The sequence below is a fragment of the Caretta caretta genome, chromosome 10, assembly GCF_965140235.1.
Source record: "Caretta caretta isolate rCarCar2 chromosome 10, rCarCar1.hap1, whole genome shotgun sequence".
NCBI classification, from domain to species: domain Eukaryota; kingdom Metazoa; phylum Chordata; order Testudines; family Cheloniidae; genus Caretta; species Caretta caretta.
Genome location: NC_134215.1, coordinates 60,546,179 through 60,569,081, shown reverse-complemented (window position 1 = coordinate 60,569,081; position 22,903 = coordinate 60,546,179). Strand labels below are relative to the sequence as shown.

The following is a 22,903-nucleotide window of genomic DNA, read 5'->3' as shown; positions in this document are numbered from 1 at the left end:
TCATCAGATGCAAGCAGCGGAAAATACAGTAGAAAGACACACACACACAGTGAAAAAATGAGGGTTGCCATACCAACTCTTAACCACAAGTACTCCTCGTTCTTTCTGCTGATACAGACTAACATGGCTACCACTCTGAAACCGGTCATCATGGACACAGACTCATGAATAAGACTGTCACAGAGGTGCAGCATCTGCAGCACCACCAGGCTGCCCCCACTCCCAGCAACCACAGTGCGCCCCCCCAGGCTGCCCCCCCATGAGCACCCGTGGCACCCTCCAGGACACCGCCCCCCCCCATTTAGTCAGGGGTATATAGTACAAGTCATGGACAAGTCACAGGCCATGAATTTGTGTTTACTGTCCATGACTTTTACTACAAATACCTGTGATTAAAACGTAGCCTTACCCATGAGTCCTTAAAAAAAAAAAAGATTGAGCCCAGTGTTCTCTCTCATATTCTCTCATTAAAGCAGGCTCCAATCTGCAAGCTGTGTGAGCTATTTCTGAATACACATGCTGTATTTGCCTACAGAACCCTGGCAATACAATTATTTAATGAATTTACACCAGTATGTTCAGATATCTGGAATTTGAAGCCAAGGTTCTTTAATGGCTTTCTTTCATGCATCCCTTTAAGTTGGGGGAGGGGGGGGCGTGGGGGGGGGGGGGGAGAGGACAGGTGGTTTTTAGAAATGTATTATTTTGGAATCTAAAAGTGCATTCACTAAGGTACCAAAATTGCCCTCAAGCATCTGAGGGAAAGTCAAAAGCGGGTGGAAGAATCAACTTCCCCGGTGCACAGAGCTAAAGCAGAATCTGAAGTCTAAAAAAGTCCTCTGCCCTAACACACCATATATAAGGTTGGGCTCCCCTAAACTGCTGCTGCACACTGCTATATTGTGAACCCCTGTGCACCAGCAGGGGCTCCTCGCACCAGCCCCTTCACTCCCAGCACAGAACTACACTATTTCCATTTTCAGATGTTCTTTATACCTGCACAGGAAGCAAAATCTGAGTTTAAGTGCACCCTGAAAAACACCATACTATCCATCCCCTGTCATGAATTAGATCCAACTTGCATGTCACCAATATGGCCTGATGCACTCTGAAAAGAAATACTCCATAAAACTAAGCTCTACAGCAGGGGTTCTTAAACTGGGGGTCGGGACCTCCCAGGGGGTCGCAAGGATAAAACGTGGGGGGCTGTGAGCTGTCAGACGCCACTCCAAACCCCACTCTGCCTCCAGCATTTATACTGGTGTTAAATATATTTTAAAAGTATTTTTAATTTACAAAGGGGGTTGCACTCGAAGGCTTGCTATGTGAAAGGGGTCACCAGCAGAAAGTTTGAGAACCACTGCTCTACAGTGTTACAGTAACGAAGGGCTTGTCTACACTGGCAGTTAACAGCGCTGCAACTTTCTCCCGCAGCGGTGTGAAAAAACACCCCACTGAGTGCAGCAAGTTGCAGCGCTGTAAAGCGCCAGTGCTGGGAGCTACGCCCCGCGTTGAAGTGGTTTTTTTAGCGCTGTGCCGCAACCACACAGGGCATATTAAAGTGCTGCCAGTGTAGACTGGCCCTAAAGTATTACATCTAACCTGTGAGGTCCTTTTTCCCCATTAACAATTTTTTCTAGTGCAAGTTCACTGTTATGGCAGATATCAAATTGAAAAACTAAACTCTGGCCCACAGAAAACTAGCTTAGTTTGTGTAGCTAAAGAGAAATCAGAATTTCCTTTTTAAAAATAACACAGAAATAGTCACAGATCTGTAATCCAACTAATAAAATTAATCTCTGCCTTAAGAGTTGCTGTACCAGACAAGAGAGAGTTTAAATCCTTTTCTAGTTTATAACTAGGATTTACCAGAGCCCTTGAGGCTCTTGCAGTGACTGCAGCCAGAGTCCCTGCAGTACCTGTCATCTCGGGAAGCAATTCCATCATCTTCAGCCCAATATTAAAACAAATTACCTTTCCCCTGATTCATTCACAAAAGCAAGTTTTCTAAGAGAAAAATCATTAGCAATAGCTTTAGCACGGCCTAGTCTTATTTACAAACTTTCTGATAAAACCAGAGTGAATAAAAACCTCATAAAGCAGAACTTTTTCTCTCAAAACAATAGCACCCAGTTTTCTCAGTCTTTTCCTGCAAGTTTCTGTAAGATTTCCCAAAAAGGTGAGTCAGTGTATTTTTGTGTAATTGGAATCCCTTTATTAGTATATACTTTAGATCAGGCATCAAATTACATCTTACAATTGTATTTTAACATATTTGATTAGGTTCACTGTTTTGTTGCCCCAAACATACACAAACTGCTTAATTTCTTATTTGATATAGGGCAAAGATATCAGAAATGCAGCATTTTAAAGAACAATCTAAACATATATAAAGGGATACTTAATTTGCATGTGCCCAATGCTCAAAAATGGACATGCTGGTACCTTTCAAAGGGAAAATATTCTCTGCCTTGGTGGAGTCTGAGCACTCATCTTCATTCGAAAGTGTATTTTAGCACGTAACTGATTTCACCCTATCAGCATACCCCTGGCTCATCTGTCAAATGATTGTCAGACAGTATTAAAAATTAGCACTTAGATAGCAAATACAATTCATATCAGTCAGCCAAGGCACTGATCATCAAGTTTATGCTGCCACTGTGTATCACAGTTTAGCAAATCTTACAATTAAACTTTACCTTCGTGTCAAACTCCCGCAATTGTTATTTATCTAATTTTAAATTATATGTTTTAGCAGCAGTTGAAACTGAGTGTGTTAGCGTTTAGAATATTCTAAGTTGACATTTAATTCAAGTGGATCTACATTTTTGAATCCATGCACATCAGTTTTCCCCAGTCTCTTTTTGAAAGTACAAACTGTAATTCTATTTTAATTTAAAACAAACAGCATACAGGTATATACATTTTTAAAATAAGGTAGTTTTCCAATTGAATTTACCTCCTATTAACAACAGGAATGAAACTGCAAATTATGATTTTTCAGTATAATTAGCAGTGACAAGAAAGTAAATAATACTTAAAGTGTTTTTGAAAGGCTTCCCTAATCATGGTGCAGATAAATAGTTGTCCATTGAAAGTTATTTATCTGAGTGCAACACTAACAACACTTTGGATGAAGAAAATACTACTAAGAATATCCAATATACCTATACTTTAAAACAATTTTTCTGTCAACATAATTACAAAAGTGTTAAGTTACATTATACATGGTAAAAAGTTATATTTATTGCATATTTGAACTAGCCTGGTTTTCTGGCACAGATTCGAGTTCCAGTGGTTATACAGGTGATGGTTCCAGTCTTTAAACTGGAAGCCAACATTCTATCAGCAGCCTTCTCCAAACAGTAAAACTTGCATCGGTGTTAGTTGCTCTAATAGACTGTCCTAAAGGAAGAGTTCTTTTAAATATGGAAGGAAAAATACACAAAAACACTTTCCATTGTTACATTTTAAGCAGCCTATTTTCCCCTACTGGCATACAGTAAAAAGCTAAGGTTCCACTGTAGTAAATATAGATAAAATGTGATTCTGCCGTCCCTTGTAGGTGCGAAGATGCAATTTACACACCCCTGGAGGGGTATGGCATACCAAATTAGAAAAGCCTTGGGCAAAAGTCCACTGAGGAAAACTGCAACTGAAGCCAATTATACCACGAATTATTAGCTAGATAAAAGGTAAATTACACTGTCCCCCCCGGACAATAACGAGGTATATATTATCTCAAATGAAAGGCTTTATGTTATGCATCACTGATAATAAGGTTTTGTATAATTACAGAATTACAAAAAGTATTGTCCAAAACTATCGTCTGCAGGACAGCTGTTTCATACCAATTGCCTCATTTTTATAATTACAAATAGTATTGGATGACTTGCAAAATAACTTTTGCTCAGTAAAGTGTATTTTTCTCCCAATAAAGAATTAAGAGAGTACCTTCCCTTAAAAGATATAATGAAATAATGTCTGGTGCTTCTCTCTCTCTCTCTCACACACACACACACACAGAAGACAGATGTGCATCTAGGGTGTGTTTAATCACCTTTCATTTCAATGAACAAATATCAGAAGAATCAATAATGCACAAGTCAGAACTCTGAAAAGGCGAGTCAAAAAACCGTAAGTAAGTTGAGGAGGGAAAGAAAGAAACAAAGAAAGAAACAAAGAAAGAGACAAGGGACAAGGTTTTTAGGACTCTTCTTCCATAGCTATATCCTCTTGCAATTTCTGAACCATTTTCTCCTCCAGCCGTTTTCCTTTGCCTTCAAAAGAAAAGACAAATCAAGCATTTTAACTGAATACACTTAACAAAAATTGTCTAGAGGGAATTCTCAAATTACAGCAATCAAGTTAACACACACTTATTATGACCTTTATCATCAGCTAGCCATACTGATAAAGAGGTTTTAACAAAAAGAGAAAGCTGTCATTACTTTAAAGCAATAACTAAAATCAGCTTCACTTTCGCATAATACACTGAACATTCCCCTCATCTAGTACCATGGACTTTCACCAGTTGGCAGTATCAATCAGAACTTCATGCAGTAGTATGAACCACTCCTTTGGTAAAGGGAGCAAAACTGAGAGGCTCCTGCTCACTTCTCCAGATTTAGAAGAACTGTCCCAGCAAAAAGGACACCAAGGGGAGGATTAAAGCGGAGAGAAATGTAGGCAAAAGCACTATGCTCTTTTACACTGCCCACTGTTAGCACCACACAGAAGACAGCTACAATATTATAGACAATTTGTTGTAATGGATTATATTAACATTACCATATAAAATATAATAGTATTTTATAATATATCAAATCAACATCCCCCAAGATCAATTTTTTCAAGGCATTAATAGACAAATATTCAGCTGCTCTCCATTCTATGTAAGGGTAGTTGTGTGCCTAATTGTATGCAAAAGATGGAGATCGTTTGAAAACATATCCTGTAAAAACCATATCTAAGAATAAAACAAAATTCACAAATAAGACAATGTCTACACAATCTATTTTACCAATAACTTTTAATGCATAATCTAGTATTCGTAGTTAAAAAATTTTGGACCAGCAGAAAACCAGTTAGGAGGAACACATTTTTCCAACTGTAACTCAATTGGAACCAAGAAAAATGTAAAGTTTGCTCAGTAATGGAGAATATAAATTTGTATCTATGCATTCACCAGATACATTTTGGTTAATATTAACAACCTATTTTTGAATTGTCTAGTTAATTAGCTGTATCACATTAAGTTTAATAAACATTTGCATTTGAGATGTCATTACAAACACTCAATTATAGAATGAAAGACAAGATGAGTGAGGTTCAATAAAAGATAATACCTCATCCGCCTTGTCTCTCTCATGTCCTGGGACCAACATGGCTACAACACTGCAAACAACTGAATTATAAAATGTCACTTCCTCAAAAGGGATTATTTGCTATTGAGTCCAACATTTCAAGAAGTCTGACATTGTACAGATGTAGTAACTACAATGTGCTCAATGTGTGCCAACGACTGATTTTAAAATGATGGAGACCAGACATATAACGAGTATTTTGATACTGTAGAATTTGAATAGGTAACAGACACTGATGGAATTCTGTCTGCCATGGGTGAAGTTGTTCTTGTGGGAGAAGGAGTGAGAAGGGAATTATATCTGGCTCATTAAATGATGGATGTTGCTCAAAATAATTATACATGAACTATCCAACCAAGGATTAAATAAATCCAGTTCTTACCGGCATGTGGAGCCCGAACAAGGTGTATGTTTTGCTTGACTTCTTTGATGTCTTGTGCCTTCTGCAGTTCTTTGCTCTTTTTTAATCTGAGAATAAGGGGGGGGTTATTATTTGGAGATTATATACTAAAGCTTACTTTCTTTTTTTTAAATAAATGTATATACATCATGTGTAGGGCTCTGTGTCTGTCACGGAATTTGCAGAAGTCACAGATTCCGTGACTTTCCGCAACCTCCGTGACTTTTACAGCTACTGGTGTGGCTGACCCCAGGGCTGCCCAGGCAGCTGCTCAGGTGGCCCCAGGGACAGCCACACCAGCCACTGCTGGAGTAGCCCCACAGCCAGCTGTGGCTGGCCATGGGGACCACCTGAGCAGCAATCCTGGGGGCTGTGTGAGCTGCGGCAGGTGGGCGGCCTCAGGGGTAGCCACTACTCAGTGGCCCCCAGCAGCAGGTGCCATTGGCCCACCCCCTGAGAGCAGCCCCCTCCCCCACTATGATTTAGTTAGGGGTATAGAATACAAGTCACGGACAGGTCACAGGCCGTGAATTTTTTTCATTGCCTGTGACCTGTCCATGACTTTTACTACAAATACCCACGACTAAATCGTAGCCTTAAGCATGTGTATTAAGTCTTAATGAAATTCCACATCTCTCTCAGAGTCCATTCGGGAATTATAGTGGCAGTTACAACTTAAATAGAATCCAATAAATACTGATGCAACGGGATGACAACGAAAGAAAGTTTCAAACTATGAGAAGTTTATTCAGATTTTGGAAACCTCAAACAACAAACAAGTCTTCCCCCACCTTCCTCCAAATATCAGAATACAGCTCCTAATGTTTGGCAAGACCTCCTTTCCCTTGAACAGTCAGCATTATGTAGATTCATTTCTCAAGCTTCCTAGTGTGTTACCATGCTGACCAATATTGTCTTTGTTTTCTTGTATTCCCCAGTCTGTTTCCATCTGCTGTCTGTTGCCTTAAACTTAGACTGTATGCTCCTTGGGGCAAGGACTGTTTTGTTGTGTTATTGCAACGCCTAGCATGGTCCTAGTCCATGACTCTCCTGTGTACTACTGTGCTACACATAATAAATTAATAATACTTGCACTACCGTTCGTGTGTAAGAAGCAAACAGCCATTTAAAATTTGCGAGCATCATCTCCATGGAGCAAGGGCTATCTCTTTGCAGCATGCCTGTACAGCATGATGCAACCCAGAACCTGACTGGGATTTCTTAAGTGCTACTGCAAATCCTTCTCACCTGTTCATGATAAATTTAGCTTGGCGTTTTTGTTTGATGTCTTCCACTCTCTTCATTGCATCAACTGAAACAAACAAAAAACAGAGTTTTTAAATATTTTTAAACATGTATGTTTGATAATCTAATTAACATCCTGAAACAATTTAACTAGTACTGTTTTAAAGGCACATTTTACTATAATGTGTTCCTTAATATGCACAGAACCCAGAATAAAAGAAACATCTAACAATTATAACAGAGAAGTTCTCTTTGCAATGTAGTACTGACAGATACTATTCTGTAGCTAGAAACTATCATCAATTTTACTTTAAAATTTCAGTTCAAGTTTCCACTTTGTCTATACAACCTCTCTCTTATCCCTTCCATCCTTTCTCACAATGGAGGACTTTTGTTTCTAGTTCACCATTATCCAAATGTCATTACCCTTTCCCCCTTAATAATACTTCTTCCTAACTTAAAAATAAATGATGGTCTCACATACCACAAAGTTATCATGATTGCTATATTTTGTTTCAAACTAGTGTAGAATCAATGGGATCAAAAGAACAGGACAGCATAGCTTTAAAAGACAGCAGGAGACAGAATCACTCAAACACTAATATAGTGGATAAGAATGCAGTTTGATTCTATACTCTGATTCTCTAACACAGAGGTTGTCAAACTGTGCTCCGTGGACCACTGAGCTCCATTCAGGTGGTCCATGGATAGTTCCCTCTAAGGTGCGCACCTTGGCTGCCGCACACAAGAGAATGAAGGCAGGCATGGCTCCACTAATTAGGTGCCTGGACCCTGGAGAAGACGCACATGTAAGGCGAGATGGTGGCCTTGGGGGAAATAAGGGGGAAGGTGGGATGAGGTAGTGGGGTGAGAAGAGTGGGTGGGGGGAATTTGGGATGTGCAGGGCTGCGGCAGCCGGAGAAAGAGACTGCTTTCCCAGCTCTAGGACTGCGGCTGCCGGGGAGAGATGGCCCTCCTTCCCAGCCTCAGCTCTGTGGCTAGTGTGGCAGGGGAGAGACCCCCCACCTCCTTCCCAGCCCCAGCTCACAGACTGCCGCAGTGGGGGAGAGAGGGCACATCTATCACATTAAAAAGGTATGGCTACTGATATTAAAATATGAGTGTGCTTTTGTTTGTAGAACAAAAAAAGTTAATTATTTTTTTAATACAGCGCTTTTATCCAAAGCGCTTTATAATAGTTAGCTAATGGTACAAACAACATTTGCAAAGATCATCAAGTGGCCTGCTGAGACCCTCAGCAATTTTCAAGTTGTCCACAACAAAAAAAGTTTGCGAACCCACTGCTCTAACAGTTCTTCAAAAAAATAAGGACAAAGTGAAACCCAATGCCTGCCCACAGCCTGACCACCCAAAAAGTTTGAACTCTTTTGAACAGCGATGTGAAACAAAAAACCAATATAAGGAAGATCAGGTTAATCCAAGATTACAGATGCATAATTCCAGTAAAATATGCTCTCCTTCCACTCCCAAATCTCTTACCTATAATTGATGAGGTTTACAAATGACTGCTCAATCAAACCTAGGGCTTGATTGACGGTGCTGTAAATTGAATAGGCAGCACAAGTATACCAACAAACTCTGCAGAGCAAATATGCTCTCACAGTAACATACTAACTTTTTTTAAAATGTAAACAATGCAAAGACAACCTAAGCATCACTCTGAGATCATGTTATAAGTGACAAGTAACGTAGCGCTTATTTTTAAAACAGAAACTCACCAACTGCTTGCTGTTGGGAGTGGAAATTTTTTATTGAAAAAATGGACTACTTGTGCAAACAGACTGAACATTAGGTACCTACTAGCAAAGATGTAATACATATTTACACAGGAACCTAAATATAATTGTGGAAACACTTAAGGTGAGTCATTAGAAAATGAAGCAGGAGTCCTGGCAGTTATGACTTTTCAGACAAAGGAACAGCACATTTTTGAATCACGATTCTCTTCAACTATTTACTATTTTGTTGTTGAAACAATTGCAAAATTAGCTATTTAAGTCTTAACAAAACTTAATATTAATTTTTAAAAATATATTTACTTAACATCACACCATCACAGGAGCAAAGAGTTAAGTAATTTACATGAATTTTAAAAGGTCTGGACAATTTTACTAGCAACTTGCGTAGGTTCACATCTAAGGGTAATCACCCTGAAGCATGAGATTTGTCATCTGATTGCTGGAGGAATGAAGCTTTTTTTTTTTTTCACATGCACATAAACAAACCATTAGACCAATGCATGATGGGTTTTTCTTCACTTCCATCTGAGGGATCCAGTCAGAACCAGGTCCGTGAACATGAAAGATCAATGATCTGATTTGTATGGCAAATCCTGTGCTCCTAACAATAGGATTGTGACAAAATGCTGAACACAGACCAAGTCAGAGTTTTTAGAGTGGTACTCCATTTTTAATTCCCACCATCATACTTCTCCCTCAAATGCAATAGGCAATGTCCAATCTCCTTAATTTTCTGGCTTTTTATTGGCATTCCTGACAAAGTCTTTTGGTCAAATTGTTTGTTTTAAAAAACTAACAAGGACAAGAACATTTCTGGTAGAAAGCTATAAATCTTCAGAGCTATGGTGATCTATTGTGTAACTATGTATTTGGAACTTGTGTAATACGTATTAAAAATGCCTAAGAATGAAGAGCATTAACGACTTAACATGTTACACATTACTTGCTTTCCAGATTGCATTTTAAAAAATTTAAGCTGGTTTTAAGAACGAACACATACAAAAGTCATTCCAACATCAGTAAAAGCATTTTAAAGAACTGTTATACGTATAAAAGTCAATTTATCAGATTGCTCTGAAATTAGGTATTCAAAAATGCCTCAAAACAGACATCAAGTTTCAAACAGGAGAATGTGTTTTACTGCAGAGTTATATACCTATGAAAACTGTTTTGTAATTAAAGTTCTGTGAATGACAATGATTTACAAAGGCAAATAAATATTGTAATTTATGATTACAGTTGATAACTGAGCACCATTATATAGAGTGATAAGACAATCATATTCTATTACTATTGTTTTGTAAAAATGGAAGCAGAAAACAAAGTATATCTGTAATCCGAGCAGAATCTTAGTTTTAGTGCTGAGTTGTCCCTATCAAGTTTGATATTACCCTTTTTACAAATTAAGTGGAAAAAACGTGTGGACTCATTTACCATAAAAGGCATCAATCATATGGGACAGGTCTATCTAGATTATAATGAAAAATTACATTTTATTTTTTTATGAGAATACCAAGACTAATCCATTTCATATCAATGATGTGCAGCTGGGAGGCAGAACAAAAATTCCTGTTTTAGGTTGGGGCACATTTAAAAATAAATCTCTTTTCAGGTTTCTAGTATTTACAAAAGACTAATTATAAATATGAACATCAAGGTTTAAAGTCTTCTGACAACTGTACATGGATAGAAGAGCTTATTCCCAGCTAGTCTTCTACAAAAGCTGGCATTTCCTAAAGTGACTTACCGGTTTTGCTCCACAGCTCTCTCTGGTATTTCACTGGCTCATTTCTACGTTTTTCAAACTCAAATGAATTATCCTGTGTAAAAAAGGAAAGCGAATACAGCTTACATTGAGACACAGTAAGTGGGCAATACATAGTTTTAGGAACAAGTAGCTGCATAAATATCCACAATTTATATTTGTGAAAAGAAATCTAAAGGATCTCAACATAAAACTCCCTTCATTTTATCTGACAATATGATTGAACAAGATATATAATCTATTATAGACATTTCTCTAGACCTAAAACAAAAAAATTTAAATACAAAACATCTTAGCAGCTCTCAATACTAATTTCTGCTACATATCATTGAATTCTAAACTTAATATTTAAAAATATACTTTTGTGTCAGGTCTTAAAGGGAAGTACCCCTTTTCTCCCCTGAACGCCCAAAGCAGGGGTGAAGACCAGAAATTACCCAATATGATCATTTTCTGAGGTAACGTTGAGTCTTGGCAGGGGGTGAATAATCCCAGAGCCCTGTTGTGATGGCTAAGAAGGAACCGATAGCTTGAGAAGCATTGCTCTATCTGATGTGGGGGACCAGCAATTTTTTTCCCCAATATGCGCACAGACCGGCAGCTGATGGCTCGCAGACCACCACCAGTCTGCGGACCACCACTTTGAGTAGCACTGCCATAGAAGACTCTCATAGCAGCAGCAGGCAGTAATGCTAAGAGGCAGAACTATGCACTCTGACCTATGCTATGTTACTGTGTTAATTTAACAAGATAGGGGAGAAAATAGGCATGAGAGAAACACCTCTCACAAAGATATTTAACAAGAGGAAGCAGGCAAGCAAACAGATTGCCTTATGCAGGGGGTTCTAGGTGGGCACTAACCCTCTATATATTAATCACCACAGCGAGTTGTCTGCAGAGAAATAGAGAACCACTGCCAAACAGACCTCTATGCCCTTATCCTCCCTTCATCTCACTGAAAACACAATCACTGACTTCTCCACTGCTATGGGACAGCCCCGTTTTGGAGATGTGGAGGCTTGAGCCGACCCTCTCCGCCTTCAGATAAGCAAAGGATTCCTTCTTCTGTGAGAGTTGAACTATACAGACATCACCTGCTGTGCTTCAAAGGGGCACACTGACTGCAAGCAGAGGGAAGGAGAACAGCCAACACAGACTGTTTGACATGGTTTTCCCTGTTCCCACCACCTCTAACATATCCTACACACAGCAATCACGACTTTTTTTAAGTGGTTAGTTCCCAGCAGGCCCCTTCCTCCCTCACAAAGTAATCCCTGCATGGCTGTCTCTGGACCTACCTATTCTCTTCTCTCCTCTCACTCTCCACATGGCTGTTGCTACACATCTTGATGTAGGATGGGCATCATCCACACCTGCCTTGCTCCCCCAGTGATGAAGTATCTGGAGGTCAGTGGCATTTAATTCTGTTGAGCTCCATCCTGACCAGCTACTAAGAGCACCATAGCAGCATCTCTGCCCAGTGTGGCAATAGCTGGGCTACCTTCTACTACCTGTCCACTCCATGCTGTTGCTAAGAGAGTGCCCTGTGGCGCTCCCTCCCTCAAATATCAGTAGGACAGGGTTTATTCATGGTTTTGAGATGGAGATTTTGGGGACCCCACATCACTACCACCCTCCAAAGAGCAAACATATTGGCCGTAACCCTCACGTTTTTGTTAGTCAGGGACAAGTCACCATTTTAAACAAAGAAAACTTGGTTTGAACGGAGAGCAGAGTGGGCAGCAGTTCTCCTGAGTCAGCACCAGGTAGTTACGCACAACAAAATAACTAAAAATGGTATCAGATGGCTATTCACGGAGTCTAATATATCATTTGCTTGTTTCCAGATAGTTCTCAGAAAAATGCCAAAGCACCGCTTGTAAACGGTCTCACACAATTTAACATCATTCACAATCTTCATTGAAAAAAATCTTACTGAAGGTCAGTTTTAAAGACACTGGAAGACAAAAAAATTCCTTTTTTATCTGTTAGCTGGAACTGCAAAGTTAAGCTGTAAAGAAAATACCAATCCTTTAAACTCCTCTGTATTTGAACATCTTCATTTGATAAACATCTTAACAGCAAGAAGAGAGAATGCAGAGTGCTAAAGGCCAAATCATTTTGCTATGGCTCTTAACAGTTAGAGCTGCAGACCCTCAACACCCAGGAACTGCATTCCTAATTGGTAACTATCCTATTCTCTTTCCAAACCAACTTCAGATTGCTTACTGCTTGGAGAAACATTCTAAATTATTTATTGTCTATGTAGATGTAATTTACATTACATCCTTCTGCCAAAAATCATGTTTGTGCAGTGAACTTAAGAAGCAAGAGTAAGATATTAACATTTTGGGTGAAGGACTATAGGTTTGGGAGGCAAGGAGTGAGTTTTGTTTTTTGGAGCTGGGGAGAAGGACACTGAGTGAAGCTAGTTCTAGAAAAAAGCAGAACAGAGTAACTGTTTTATGCTTTGTCCATGTCATTGTCTTTTCAGTTACCACCTAAACAGTGAAAAGAAATACTTTGCTCACCTATAACACCTTTCAGCCAACGATTGCAACACACTTTGCAAAAAAATTAAGGCTCACAACACCCTTGCTAGGTATGCAAGACCCCTTTTTACAGAAGCTGAAGAGAGGTATGGTTACATAGGTCATCTATGGCAAGAATCAGAGAGAGAATCCAGATCTCCGCGCTCGATTTTATGCTTTAACTACAAGACTAACTTCTCAATAAAAGAAGCAAGGAACATGAACCCAATGGTTTTGCAGGAGCCATAAGATCACCATTAAACACCTGATCAAGTCAGACTACAGACATTTCAAAAGACAAGAAAAACCTAGAGAAATCTCCTGGGGTTCTAAAAACTTGTAATATCATTACTAAGCTTTAAGAGCAATTTGTACAGAAAAGTTAGTTAGGAAGCAGTTTGCAACTTTTCATAGTGATCCTTCTTGGTACTTTGAAAGTAAGACTTAAACCCAAATTATATTCAAGGGAGGTAGAAAAAGTTCTGGGTGGCTCCAGTCTACTTGAACTTGGGGAATTTTCAGAAATCAAAATGCAACAACCTGGACTAGATCGATCAATTAGGTCAGGAGTTAGAAATGCCAGGAGTAGTAGTCTAAATGTAGGTCCTAAAGACAATCTGGTCAGTTTAATTCTGAACCAAGAATCCTGGTAACAACCCAAGCTCTGAAAGGGGAGAGGATGAGAAGTACAAAGACAAGTATTTTGTTATGTCCTAAATTATTCTGAGTAGCCTTAACTGACACCAACTAGAACTGCAAAAAGTTTTATACAGCTGTCTCAGGAAGTCTCTCCTCTACTATACTGAGGAAAAACTTCTCATGAGTATTCCCAGACTAGCTGATCAAATGCCACTCAGAAAGACAGCCCCAAAAAGTAAGCATTAATAGATGTTCCATCCAGTCTAAGTACAGCGGCAAGAAATCCCCGGAGAAAATCATCATATGTTAGTACCAGAGATCTGAACACCCTCTAAGCAAAAAGTGGCTGCAAAAGCCTCTCAGCACCCCAGAAGTGCTCCTAAAAAGGTACACACAGCACTGTCCAGTTGCTGATTACATTACAGCTAATAACATTCATTTGCTGCTGGCGATGCTAAAAAAACAGCTAAATACTGACTGGCTAATGTTCAGTTCAGCACATATATTTTAGTGGTATTTTGATAGGTAGTTCTGGTGCTAGCCATGACTCTGTAGACGATTCCACCTCTTTTCAGTTTATTTTCCCTAATAACAGGAACCCTTTAGATCTAAATAGAGCTTTCATCTACAATATACTATAACTTGGCCTTATATTTGACAGTTTCCTTTTTAATTTTTGTTTTTCCTTTTCTTTATAATTAGAATAATGTCAGCTTCTGTTAGGATACTGTTAAGCCTAAAATCTGAAGTGAAGAGCTTAAGAGAATGTGAGAACAGAACCAACTAAGATCTTCTGACCATTCTTCCTACTCCATCAGCTCAGGGATCTCAAACAAAAAAAAACACCTAAAAAAACCCCCACACCCAGTAATTCTAAATTAGTTTTTAACAGTATAGTAACACACAGCACCTCTTCAGAAGACCCAGTTATTACATGGCTGCCTAAAGATTATGTCTGGCAGGCACATTAAAAACCACACTCTTGGCTAACTGCACAATAATATCCACAGGGAAGTTACATAGACAGCAGTAGGTCACCAACAGTGCCAAAAAGTATTGAGCATCCTTATTTTGCTGTTAATAAAAGCTAATAAAATCCCAATAATCCTCTATTCAAGGACTGTCCTAACCATGTATGCATATTTAATCAATTTCTCCCAGGGAAGTAAATCTGTCTTGAAATTCTTTTAACTTTTTTTTAAAATCTATTTCATGCTTGGAAAATGAAAGAATCCTTGTGGGGGAAGATTCTTCTTATAATTCTCTCCTTAGAGAGAAAGATCAACAAAGTTAACTGCCTTACACTTGAGAAATCTATACAGTCTACAGATTAAATTAAAGATGCTTCAGAACAAAAAGTATATTACATGGGGAAAAATGCTAAAATGAAAGTAAACAAGGGAAATATTCTTTTCCAATAAATAAGTTTTGAGTCTGAGGAAAGCGTAAGTAAGATGTTCGTCAAAACTGCATCATCATAACTGCCGCACATGAAGCACTGAAAGTCTAGAACTTGATGAGCGGACCAGTTAATGACAGGCATAAGAACAAACTGGTAGGCGTGTTAGTTTTCTCTGATATGACACCTGCCCACACAACCAACCCCATGAGTAAACACTCAAATATCCATGCTATCAAATGTGGGTACAATAGATAAAAGTGCTGTATACGTGTAACTACCTGATTTGCGGACACCAGTGTACTCATCCAAGTTGTCATTTGCATCCCCAATCAATAACAGGTGCAGTAATTTTAAAATTTTCACTCCTTAATTAGGACTTGTCTGCACAAAAAAGTTGTACTGCTTTAACTATACCCACATAGTTCTTTACAACTGCCCTTCCCCTGGCCAGTGTGGATACAGTTATACTAGTATAGTCTAACCACCATAATTGTACCAGTACAAAAGTTCTGGGTAGACCAGGCCTCTGTGAATGCCTATGTTCAAGAAAAATTAAGAACTTCTGCACCCTACCCCCATATCTGTCACTGAATGACTTGCAAAAAGCCAAACAAACCATCTCTGCATTTTGTTTTGATTTCTGTAAAAAAGGAGGTGATACATAACTTACAGGTGGGTTGCAAGGTTTAATTTGCATTTGTAAAATACTCTGAGTGCATTGGATGAAAGATGCTACAGAAGTGCAAAATACTATGTTGCTGTTGTCCATGCTGCCCATCCCTCTCAGCAATGGAGAACAAACCTTTTTCACGGGGCTTTGGGCCTTGCTGCCCCTGTACGTCTGGAAAGCCAGAAACCCAGAAAAAGAAACCTCTGTAAAACTAATTTCCATTTGTTTTTACTGCTGAATGTGTGGTTTGAGGAATTTTTTTTAAACTAACAGATTTTAAAGGAATCTCCAAGTCTGTGACTCACAGTAGTGTGGAAGCTCAGGCATTTACTTGATAAATTGGGAACAGAACATCTCGAAATTTAAATTAATGTACAGTCTTACGATTAAAAGTGATTCAAGCAAAATGGGCAGTTCTTTGCCACTTCACAGCATCATTATCTGTGATAAGATTAGCCATTCTTATCACAGAGACTGCATGTTTATGACCATAAAGTTTAAAGCTACAACTACTACTACATTATTCTTCACATGTCAGACAATCCTTTTTGATTCTAAATGATTAGGAGTGCCATGAAGAATAAAAATAATGGTTATATCTATTTATTTTCACAGTAATTCAATGTTATCAAGCAAGAAGAAAGCACAACACATTTAAACTGAAAATACAGAAGCCTAATTAGAAAGGCAAATTTCAGGGTGAAGAGTAAAGAATGGCTAGTTTTAAACTTTCAAAGAAAAGCATGCTGCATATTTGTGCTTTATTACTGAGAAAATGGAAAGACCAAATTGTATTTTTAAAGCACTGATTTTGTTCTCACTGTCTCTGGGGTCACACAAGCACTTCCACACCGTGACTTGCCTGGCTATGGCACTTGGAGTATTGCACGTGTAATGTTCATGTTTTGTTTTTATTCTTGGCCAGGACTTAAACACACATAGAAGTGTGTTTAAATTCTTTAGTAGCACAGCAGTACCAAGCACTTACCACTGTTAGTTCTTTACCAACTGCTTTTCGGAAGGCTTTGGTCCATCTGACCTTTCTGGGATTTCGTTTCTTTTTAAAGTTTTTGTGGCATTTTGATCTGCAGAATCTAAAGACCTAAAGAAAGATTAAATACAAACAGAAAAAACTTCTATAATAAAAGGACATTATTGCCCACCCCATCCAAAATAACTCGGATGTTAATCTTAGTTATAAAAAGAAAAGAAGTACTTGTGGCACCTTAGAGACTAACCAATTTATTTGAGCATAAGCTTTCGTGAGCTACAGCTCACTTCATCGGATGCATACTGTGGAAAGCGTAGATCTTTTTATATACACACAAAGCATGAAAAAATACCTCCTCTCACCCCACTCTCCTGCTGGTAATAGCTTATCTAAACTGATCACTCTCCTTACAATGTGTATAATAATCAAGGTGGGCCATTTCTGTGGGACCATGCGGGTACCCATCATCTCAGGCATTGGCACCCTGACAGCAGGATTGTCTGGCTATGTAGACTCCCTCCTCAGGCCCTACGCTACCAGCACTCCCAGCTACCTTCGAGACACCACTGACTTCCTGAGGAAACTACAATCCATCGGTGATCTTTCTGATAACACCATCCTGGCCACTATGGATGTAGAAGCCCTCTACGCCAACATTCCACACAAAGATGGACTACAAGCCGTCAAGAACACTATCCCCGATAATGTCACGGCTAACCTGGTGGCTGGACTTTGTCCTTACCCATAACTATTTTACATTTGGGGACAATGTATACCTTCAGATCAGCGGCACTGCTATGGGTACCTGCATGGCCGCACAGTATGCCAACATTTTTATGGCTGACTTAGAACAACGCTTCCTCAGCTCTCGTCCCCTAACGCCCCTACTCTATTTGCGCTATATTGATGACATCTTCATCATCTGGACCCATGGAAAAGAAGCCCTTGAGGAATTCCACCATGATTTCAACTATTTCCATCCCACCATCAACCTCAGCCTGGTCCAGTCCACACAAGAGATCCACTTCCTGGACACTACAGTGCTAATAAACGATGGTCACATAAACACCACCCTATACCGGAAACCTACTGACCGCTATTCCTACCTACATGCCTCCAGCTTTCACCCTGACCACACCACACTATCCATCGTCTACAGCCAACCTCTACGAAACAACCGCATTTGCTCCAACCCCTCAGACAAACACCTACAAGATCTCTATCAAGCATTCTTACAACTACAATACCCACCTGCGGAAGTGAAGAAACAGATTGATAGAGCCAGAAGAGTTCCCAGAAGTTACCTACTACAGGACAGGCCCAACAAAGAAAATAACAGAACGCCACTAGCTGTCACCTTCAGCACCCAACTAAAACCCCTCCAACGCATTATTAAGGATCTACAACCTATCCTGAAGGATGACCCAACACTCTCACAAATCTTGGGAGACAGGCCAGTCCTTGCCTGCAGACAACCCCCCAACCTGAAGCAAATACTCACCAGCAACCACATACCACACAACAGAACCACTAACCCAGGAACTTATCCTTGCAACAAAGCCCGTTGCCAACTGTGCCCACATATCTATTCAGGGGACACCATCATAGGGCCTAATAACATCAGCCACACTATCAGAGGCTCGTTCACCTGCACATCCACCAATGTGATATATGCTATCATGTGCCAGCAATGCCCCCCTGCCATGTACATTGGTCAAACTGGACAGTCTCTATGTAAAAGAATAAATGGACACAAATCAGACATCAAGAATTATAACATTCATAAACCAGTCGGAGAACACTTCAATCTCTCTGGTCACGTGATTACAGACATGAAAGTTGCTATATTACAACAAAAAAACTTCAAATCCAGACTCCAGCAAGAAACTGTTGAATTGGAATTCATTTGCAAATTGGATACAATTAACTTAGGCTTGAATAGAGACTGGGAGTGGCTAAGTCATTACGCAAGGTAACCTATTCCCCTTTGTTTTTTCCTACCCCCCCCCCCCCAGACGTTCTTGTTAAACCCTGGATTTGTGCTGGAAATGGCCCACCTTGATTATCATACACATTGTAAGGAGAGTGGTCACTTTAGATAAGCTATTACCAGCAGGAGAGTGGGGTGGGAGGAGGTATTTTTTCATGCTTTGTGTGTATATAAAAAGATCTTCTACACTTTCCACAGTATGCATGCGATGAAGTGAGCTGTAGCTCACAAAAGCTTATGCTCAAATAAATTGGTTAGTTTCTAAGGTGCCACAAGTACTCCTTTTCTTTTTGCGAATACAGATTAACACGGCTGTTACTCTGAAATCAATCTTAGTTATGTTACTCTACTGGCACTATTCAGTGCCAATTTAAAGAATCAGCATTATTTTTTCCTTATAATGAAAAGTACCAATGAAACTAAAGTTATTAAGTATAGGACAGAAATTTTAGCTTTCATGGAAGCCAAACCACACCGAACAGCCAATGAGCCTTAGTCTGAACCTGAAGGATCTACCAGAGATTAGGAAATACAGTGCATTCCTCATGCCCATTCTGGCAAAAAAAAAAAAAAAAAAACACACAAATGCCCCACCTTGGTCAGTCTGGTAGCGAGGGAAAAATTTCTTCCCAGTGCAAAAAAGGAACTTTACAACACCACAGCAGACCAAAACAACTGGTCCTTTGCTATTCCCAGGGTGGGAGCTGCTAATCTGGGCACGAAAGAAGGCTCAGGCAGGAGGGACATGGTTTATATACCCTCCCATAAGTGGGGAGAGGCCAATGGCTTACCTAAGCAACATAAACCCACCTGCCAGCTCAGGTGATGCTTCCCTGTCACCACCTCGCACTTGCCTCTCTCAAGAGGTGATCCTTAAGAAAGCCACTGTCAAATTTCCCTACCAGCCCAGACAAAGACCATTCCCCACTTTGAGGTTGTGGGGGTTGCATTTACAGCAAGTTACTTGTGTAACAGCCCTGGTGTGTTTTGGTAATTTCAACTTAAATATAGCTATTAAGATTTACAGGGTATCCTTTTCATAATTTTGAAAAATAAACTTCATTTTGGTTAGTTCAGATCACATGTCTAAACTCTGGTCTACAATCCACAGAATAGAATTTTAATGGAATAAATATTCATTAACCTTCTTGCAGAGTAATGAATACAGAATATTTACTATTGAAACATAAAATTTCAGTGTAATGAGTAAGGTACTTGTACTGTTTCAATGGATCTTTGCACAGAAATATTAAGTTAGCATAATAGGTTTCTGCTGTTGCATGTATAACAAATGCATAATTCTGAGTGCAGTTTTATTTCACAAAATCCTGTTGTGACAGTCTGTATGCACCATTATATTCAATAGGATTTGGCAAAATGAGATTAATATATCACTAGATCATGTAAATCATTATAGAAAGATACTGAACAGGATAAATAATACAAGTGTCAATGTATCTTCTGCAATGATGGTATTATTCAAGTTAGTATGAGCTTTAGAACATTATTTTTACTTTGTTTTATTTTACAAAGTCACATTACTCTGTTTTTCACAGTATCTTCAGTTACAGTCTGCTGGGAACATGCACGCATCTATACAGGAATTACCTTTAAACAAACTGATGGTCAAAAAGCTGCAGGGAACAGGATTATTAAATTATCACGCACAGAAGTAACTACAAAACCTTAAAACTGTTCCATGAATTTTCTATACAGGTCACTTAGTCCTAGAGTGAATGCTTTTCTTACAGGATAAGCACCCAACCACACATAAAAATAGTCAGGCTTTGAAAGGTACAGAGAAAAAATACTAAACTACTTTTTAGAACTTAATTTCATCTTTAAGGCCCCAATTCAGAAAGGCACCTAAGCACATGCCTAAATTCTAATGGTTTCAGTTGAACATAAACATCTACTAAACTTTAAAACAGTATTTCAGCACACGGTTAAGAGCTCTGCTGAATCAGGACCTCAATGGGTCAAGCATTTTTAGTCCAACACTGGTCTTTACAATAGAGCAAATGCTGATATTTACATTTTGCCACACAAGTACTTTCAGTTTTGGCTGGGCAGAAAAGATTTTACCTTAATTAATTTTGGACTACATCTACAATAGGAGCAAGGGGTGTGATTCCTGAGGAGAGCTAACTCACGTATAAATAGTACTTGTAGCAGAGGCAGTGACAGCAGGGCTTAGCCAGGCCGAGCTCTGACATCCTAAACCCTGCGAGCACGTAGGCCGCATGGCTAAACCCGTGGTTTTCAACCTACCGTCTGCGCACCCTTAGGGGGCCGCGGACTACGGCGAAGATTTCAAAGCAGTCCGCATCTCCATTTGAAAATGTGTAGGGGTCTGCAAAGGGGGGGAGGGGCGGGGGAAGGGCTGAAAAGCCCAGGGCTCAGCCAGGCCACCGCCGCCCGCGCTCTGTCGACTCACGCCAGCTCCCCTAGAACGAGTGCAAGTGCGCCCGTGTGAACTGGGAAAAACCCCCCCAAGCCCCGCGCTCTCAGCACACGGCAGCCGGGCGGGAGCGGACGGGGAGCGCCCGCAGGCGTCACGGGCCGCCCGGCTGCGGGGCTACGGCCAGCCCAGGCTGCGCTTTAACGGGCTAGAGCCGGGTCTCCCGAGCCCGCCGCCAGAGCGGAGCCGGTCCTCAGACGGGCCTGCCCCCGCCCCAGGCTGTGTGGGCCCCTACGCGGGCTGGGCTTGGACCAACCCCGAGTGGCGATGCGACACCCCCCCCCCCGCCCGGGCCGCGCCTTCCGCCCCGACCTTGCAGTCGTTCCGCACGAACATGACCCCGTGCCCCGGGTAGATGGGCCCGGAGCAGAAATAACACTTCTCGATGCGCATCTTGCTGCCGACTGAACCCTCCCGGCACCCAACCGCCTGGCCACGCCGCGCCGCGCCGCGGGAAGTGACCGAATACACCTGACCGGAAGTGTAGCTATAATGCTCCCTTCCGGATAGAGCGTCTCCTCCGTGAGGGAGAGCGACGTGAACTGTTCACAGCGCCCCCTGCTGCTTGTTCATGACCATGGCTCAGCCCAGTGCCCACAGGAGCCAGTTATCAGCAAAGGAAAATCCAAGGCTATTAAATGTACAGCGGGGGCTTTTGTGGTTAATTTTTAAATTAATCTTCAGAAACAAATACAAAAAGGCAAAGGACCATTGAGGAGAAAAGACATGAAGGCAGGAGCGGGCAGGAGGCTGGAGGGAATAGCAGCAAGTTTCGGTGGAATGGAAGTCCGGCATTATCTGAGCTAGCTCAGCATTTCTTTGTCCAAATGTATCAAGAAACAGGGTCCAACTTTCATTTAATTCAAATAATTGCTCTCTGCGTCAATGAAAAAGGTGTTGTTTTTTAAAGAATTAAATTGGTAATTTTCCCAACTGTTTGAGATAAAAATATAGTTGAATGGCATAAAAATACAACAAAATGTTGATTGTAAACTCTTTGGGGCAGGAACTATCTTCTGCTCTGTGTTTATCCTGCACCTAGCATTATGGCACCCCAATCTTGGCTGGTCCCTTGCCATTACTGTAATTAAGATGATGGATGATTATTAATAATATCTAAAGCCCTGATCATGCAAAGCCTAAATAGCCCCATTGACATGCTTAAGTCTCTGTAGGATCAGGGCATAAACAAAAGTTTAAAACAATCAGCTGAAGTTTTAAAAAATTAAACAACATAAAACAACTGAGATGCTGTTTCAACTTCATTAAAAAAATGTATAACATTTTCTCAGATGTTTAACGGTTTAACAAAATGTGAAACTAAAATCTCATTAGTTTTAAGAAATCAAGGCCCCAGTTCTGCAAGCTGCTGTCTATGGCCAGACCTTTTGGTCCATTTGGGCCCTTTGTGAAATCAATATGACTCCAAACAGCTGCAGGAGTTACCACAATTCATAATACTACAGAATCTGCACAAGTAGAGGTGATAGTCCTCCACCAACCCTGATTAGTAGGAAAAAGTAATTAGTAATTAGCAGAAAAAAGTAATAAGGTTCCAAACTATATTGCTTTTTTTTATGGAGATCCACTGGATTTTGGGGATGGAGATGTGGCTTATTCCATGGGGAGGGGAAAGTAGAGGGTGACAAGACCTTGCCTTGCTCCTGGAAAGATCTGAAGTAG

General features: G+C 40.2%; 1 protein-coding gene across 1 annotated transcript; it reads right to left on the bottom strand.

The window, feature by feature from the left end:
• Window positions 1-2,192: 2,192 nt before the first annotated feature.
• Window positions 2,193-21,696, bottom strand: RSL24D1 (ribosomal L24 domain containing 1). Its single transcript, XM_048867134.2, has 6 exons — window positions 21,533-21,696; window positions 16,767-16,880; window positions 10,519-10,591; window positions 7,015-7,078; window positions 5,749-5,834; window positions 2,193-4,280 (listed from the first exon to the last, which is right to left on the bottom strand). The coding sequence occupies exons 1-6, from the start codon at window positions 21,611-21,613 to the stop codon at window positions 4,207-4,209; spliced, it is 492 nt and encodes a 163-aa protein (XP_048723091.2). The 5' UTR covers window positions 21,614-21,696; the 3' UTR covers window positions 2,193-4,206.
• Window positions 21,697-22,903: the final 1,207 nt, after the last annotated feature.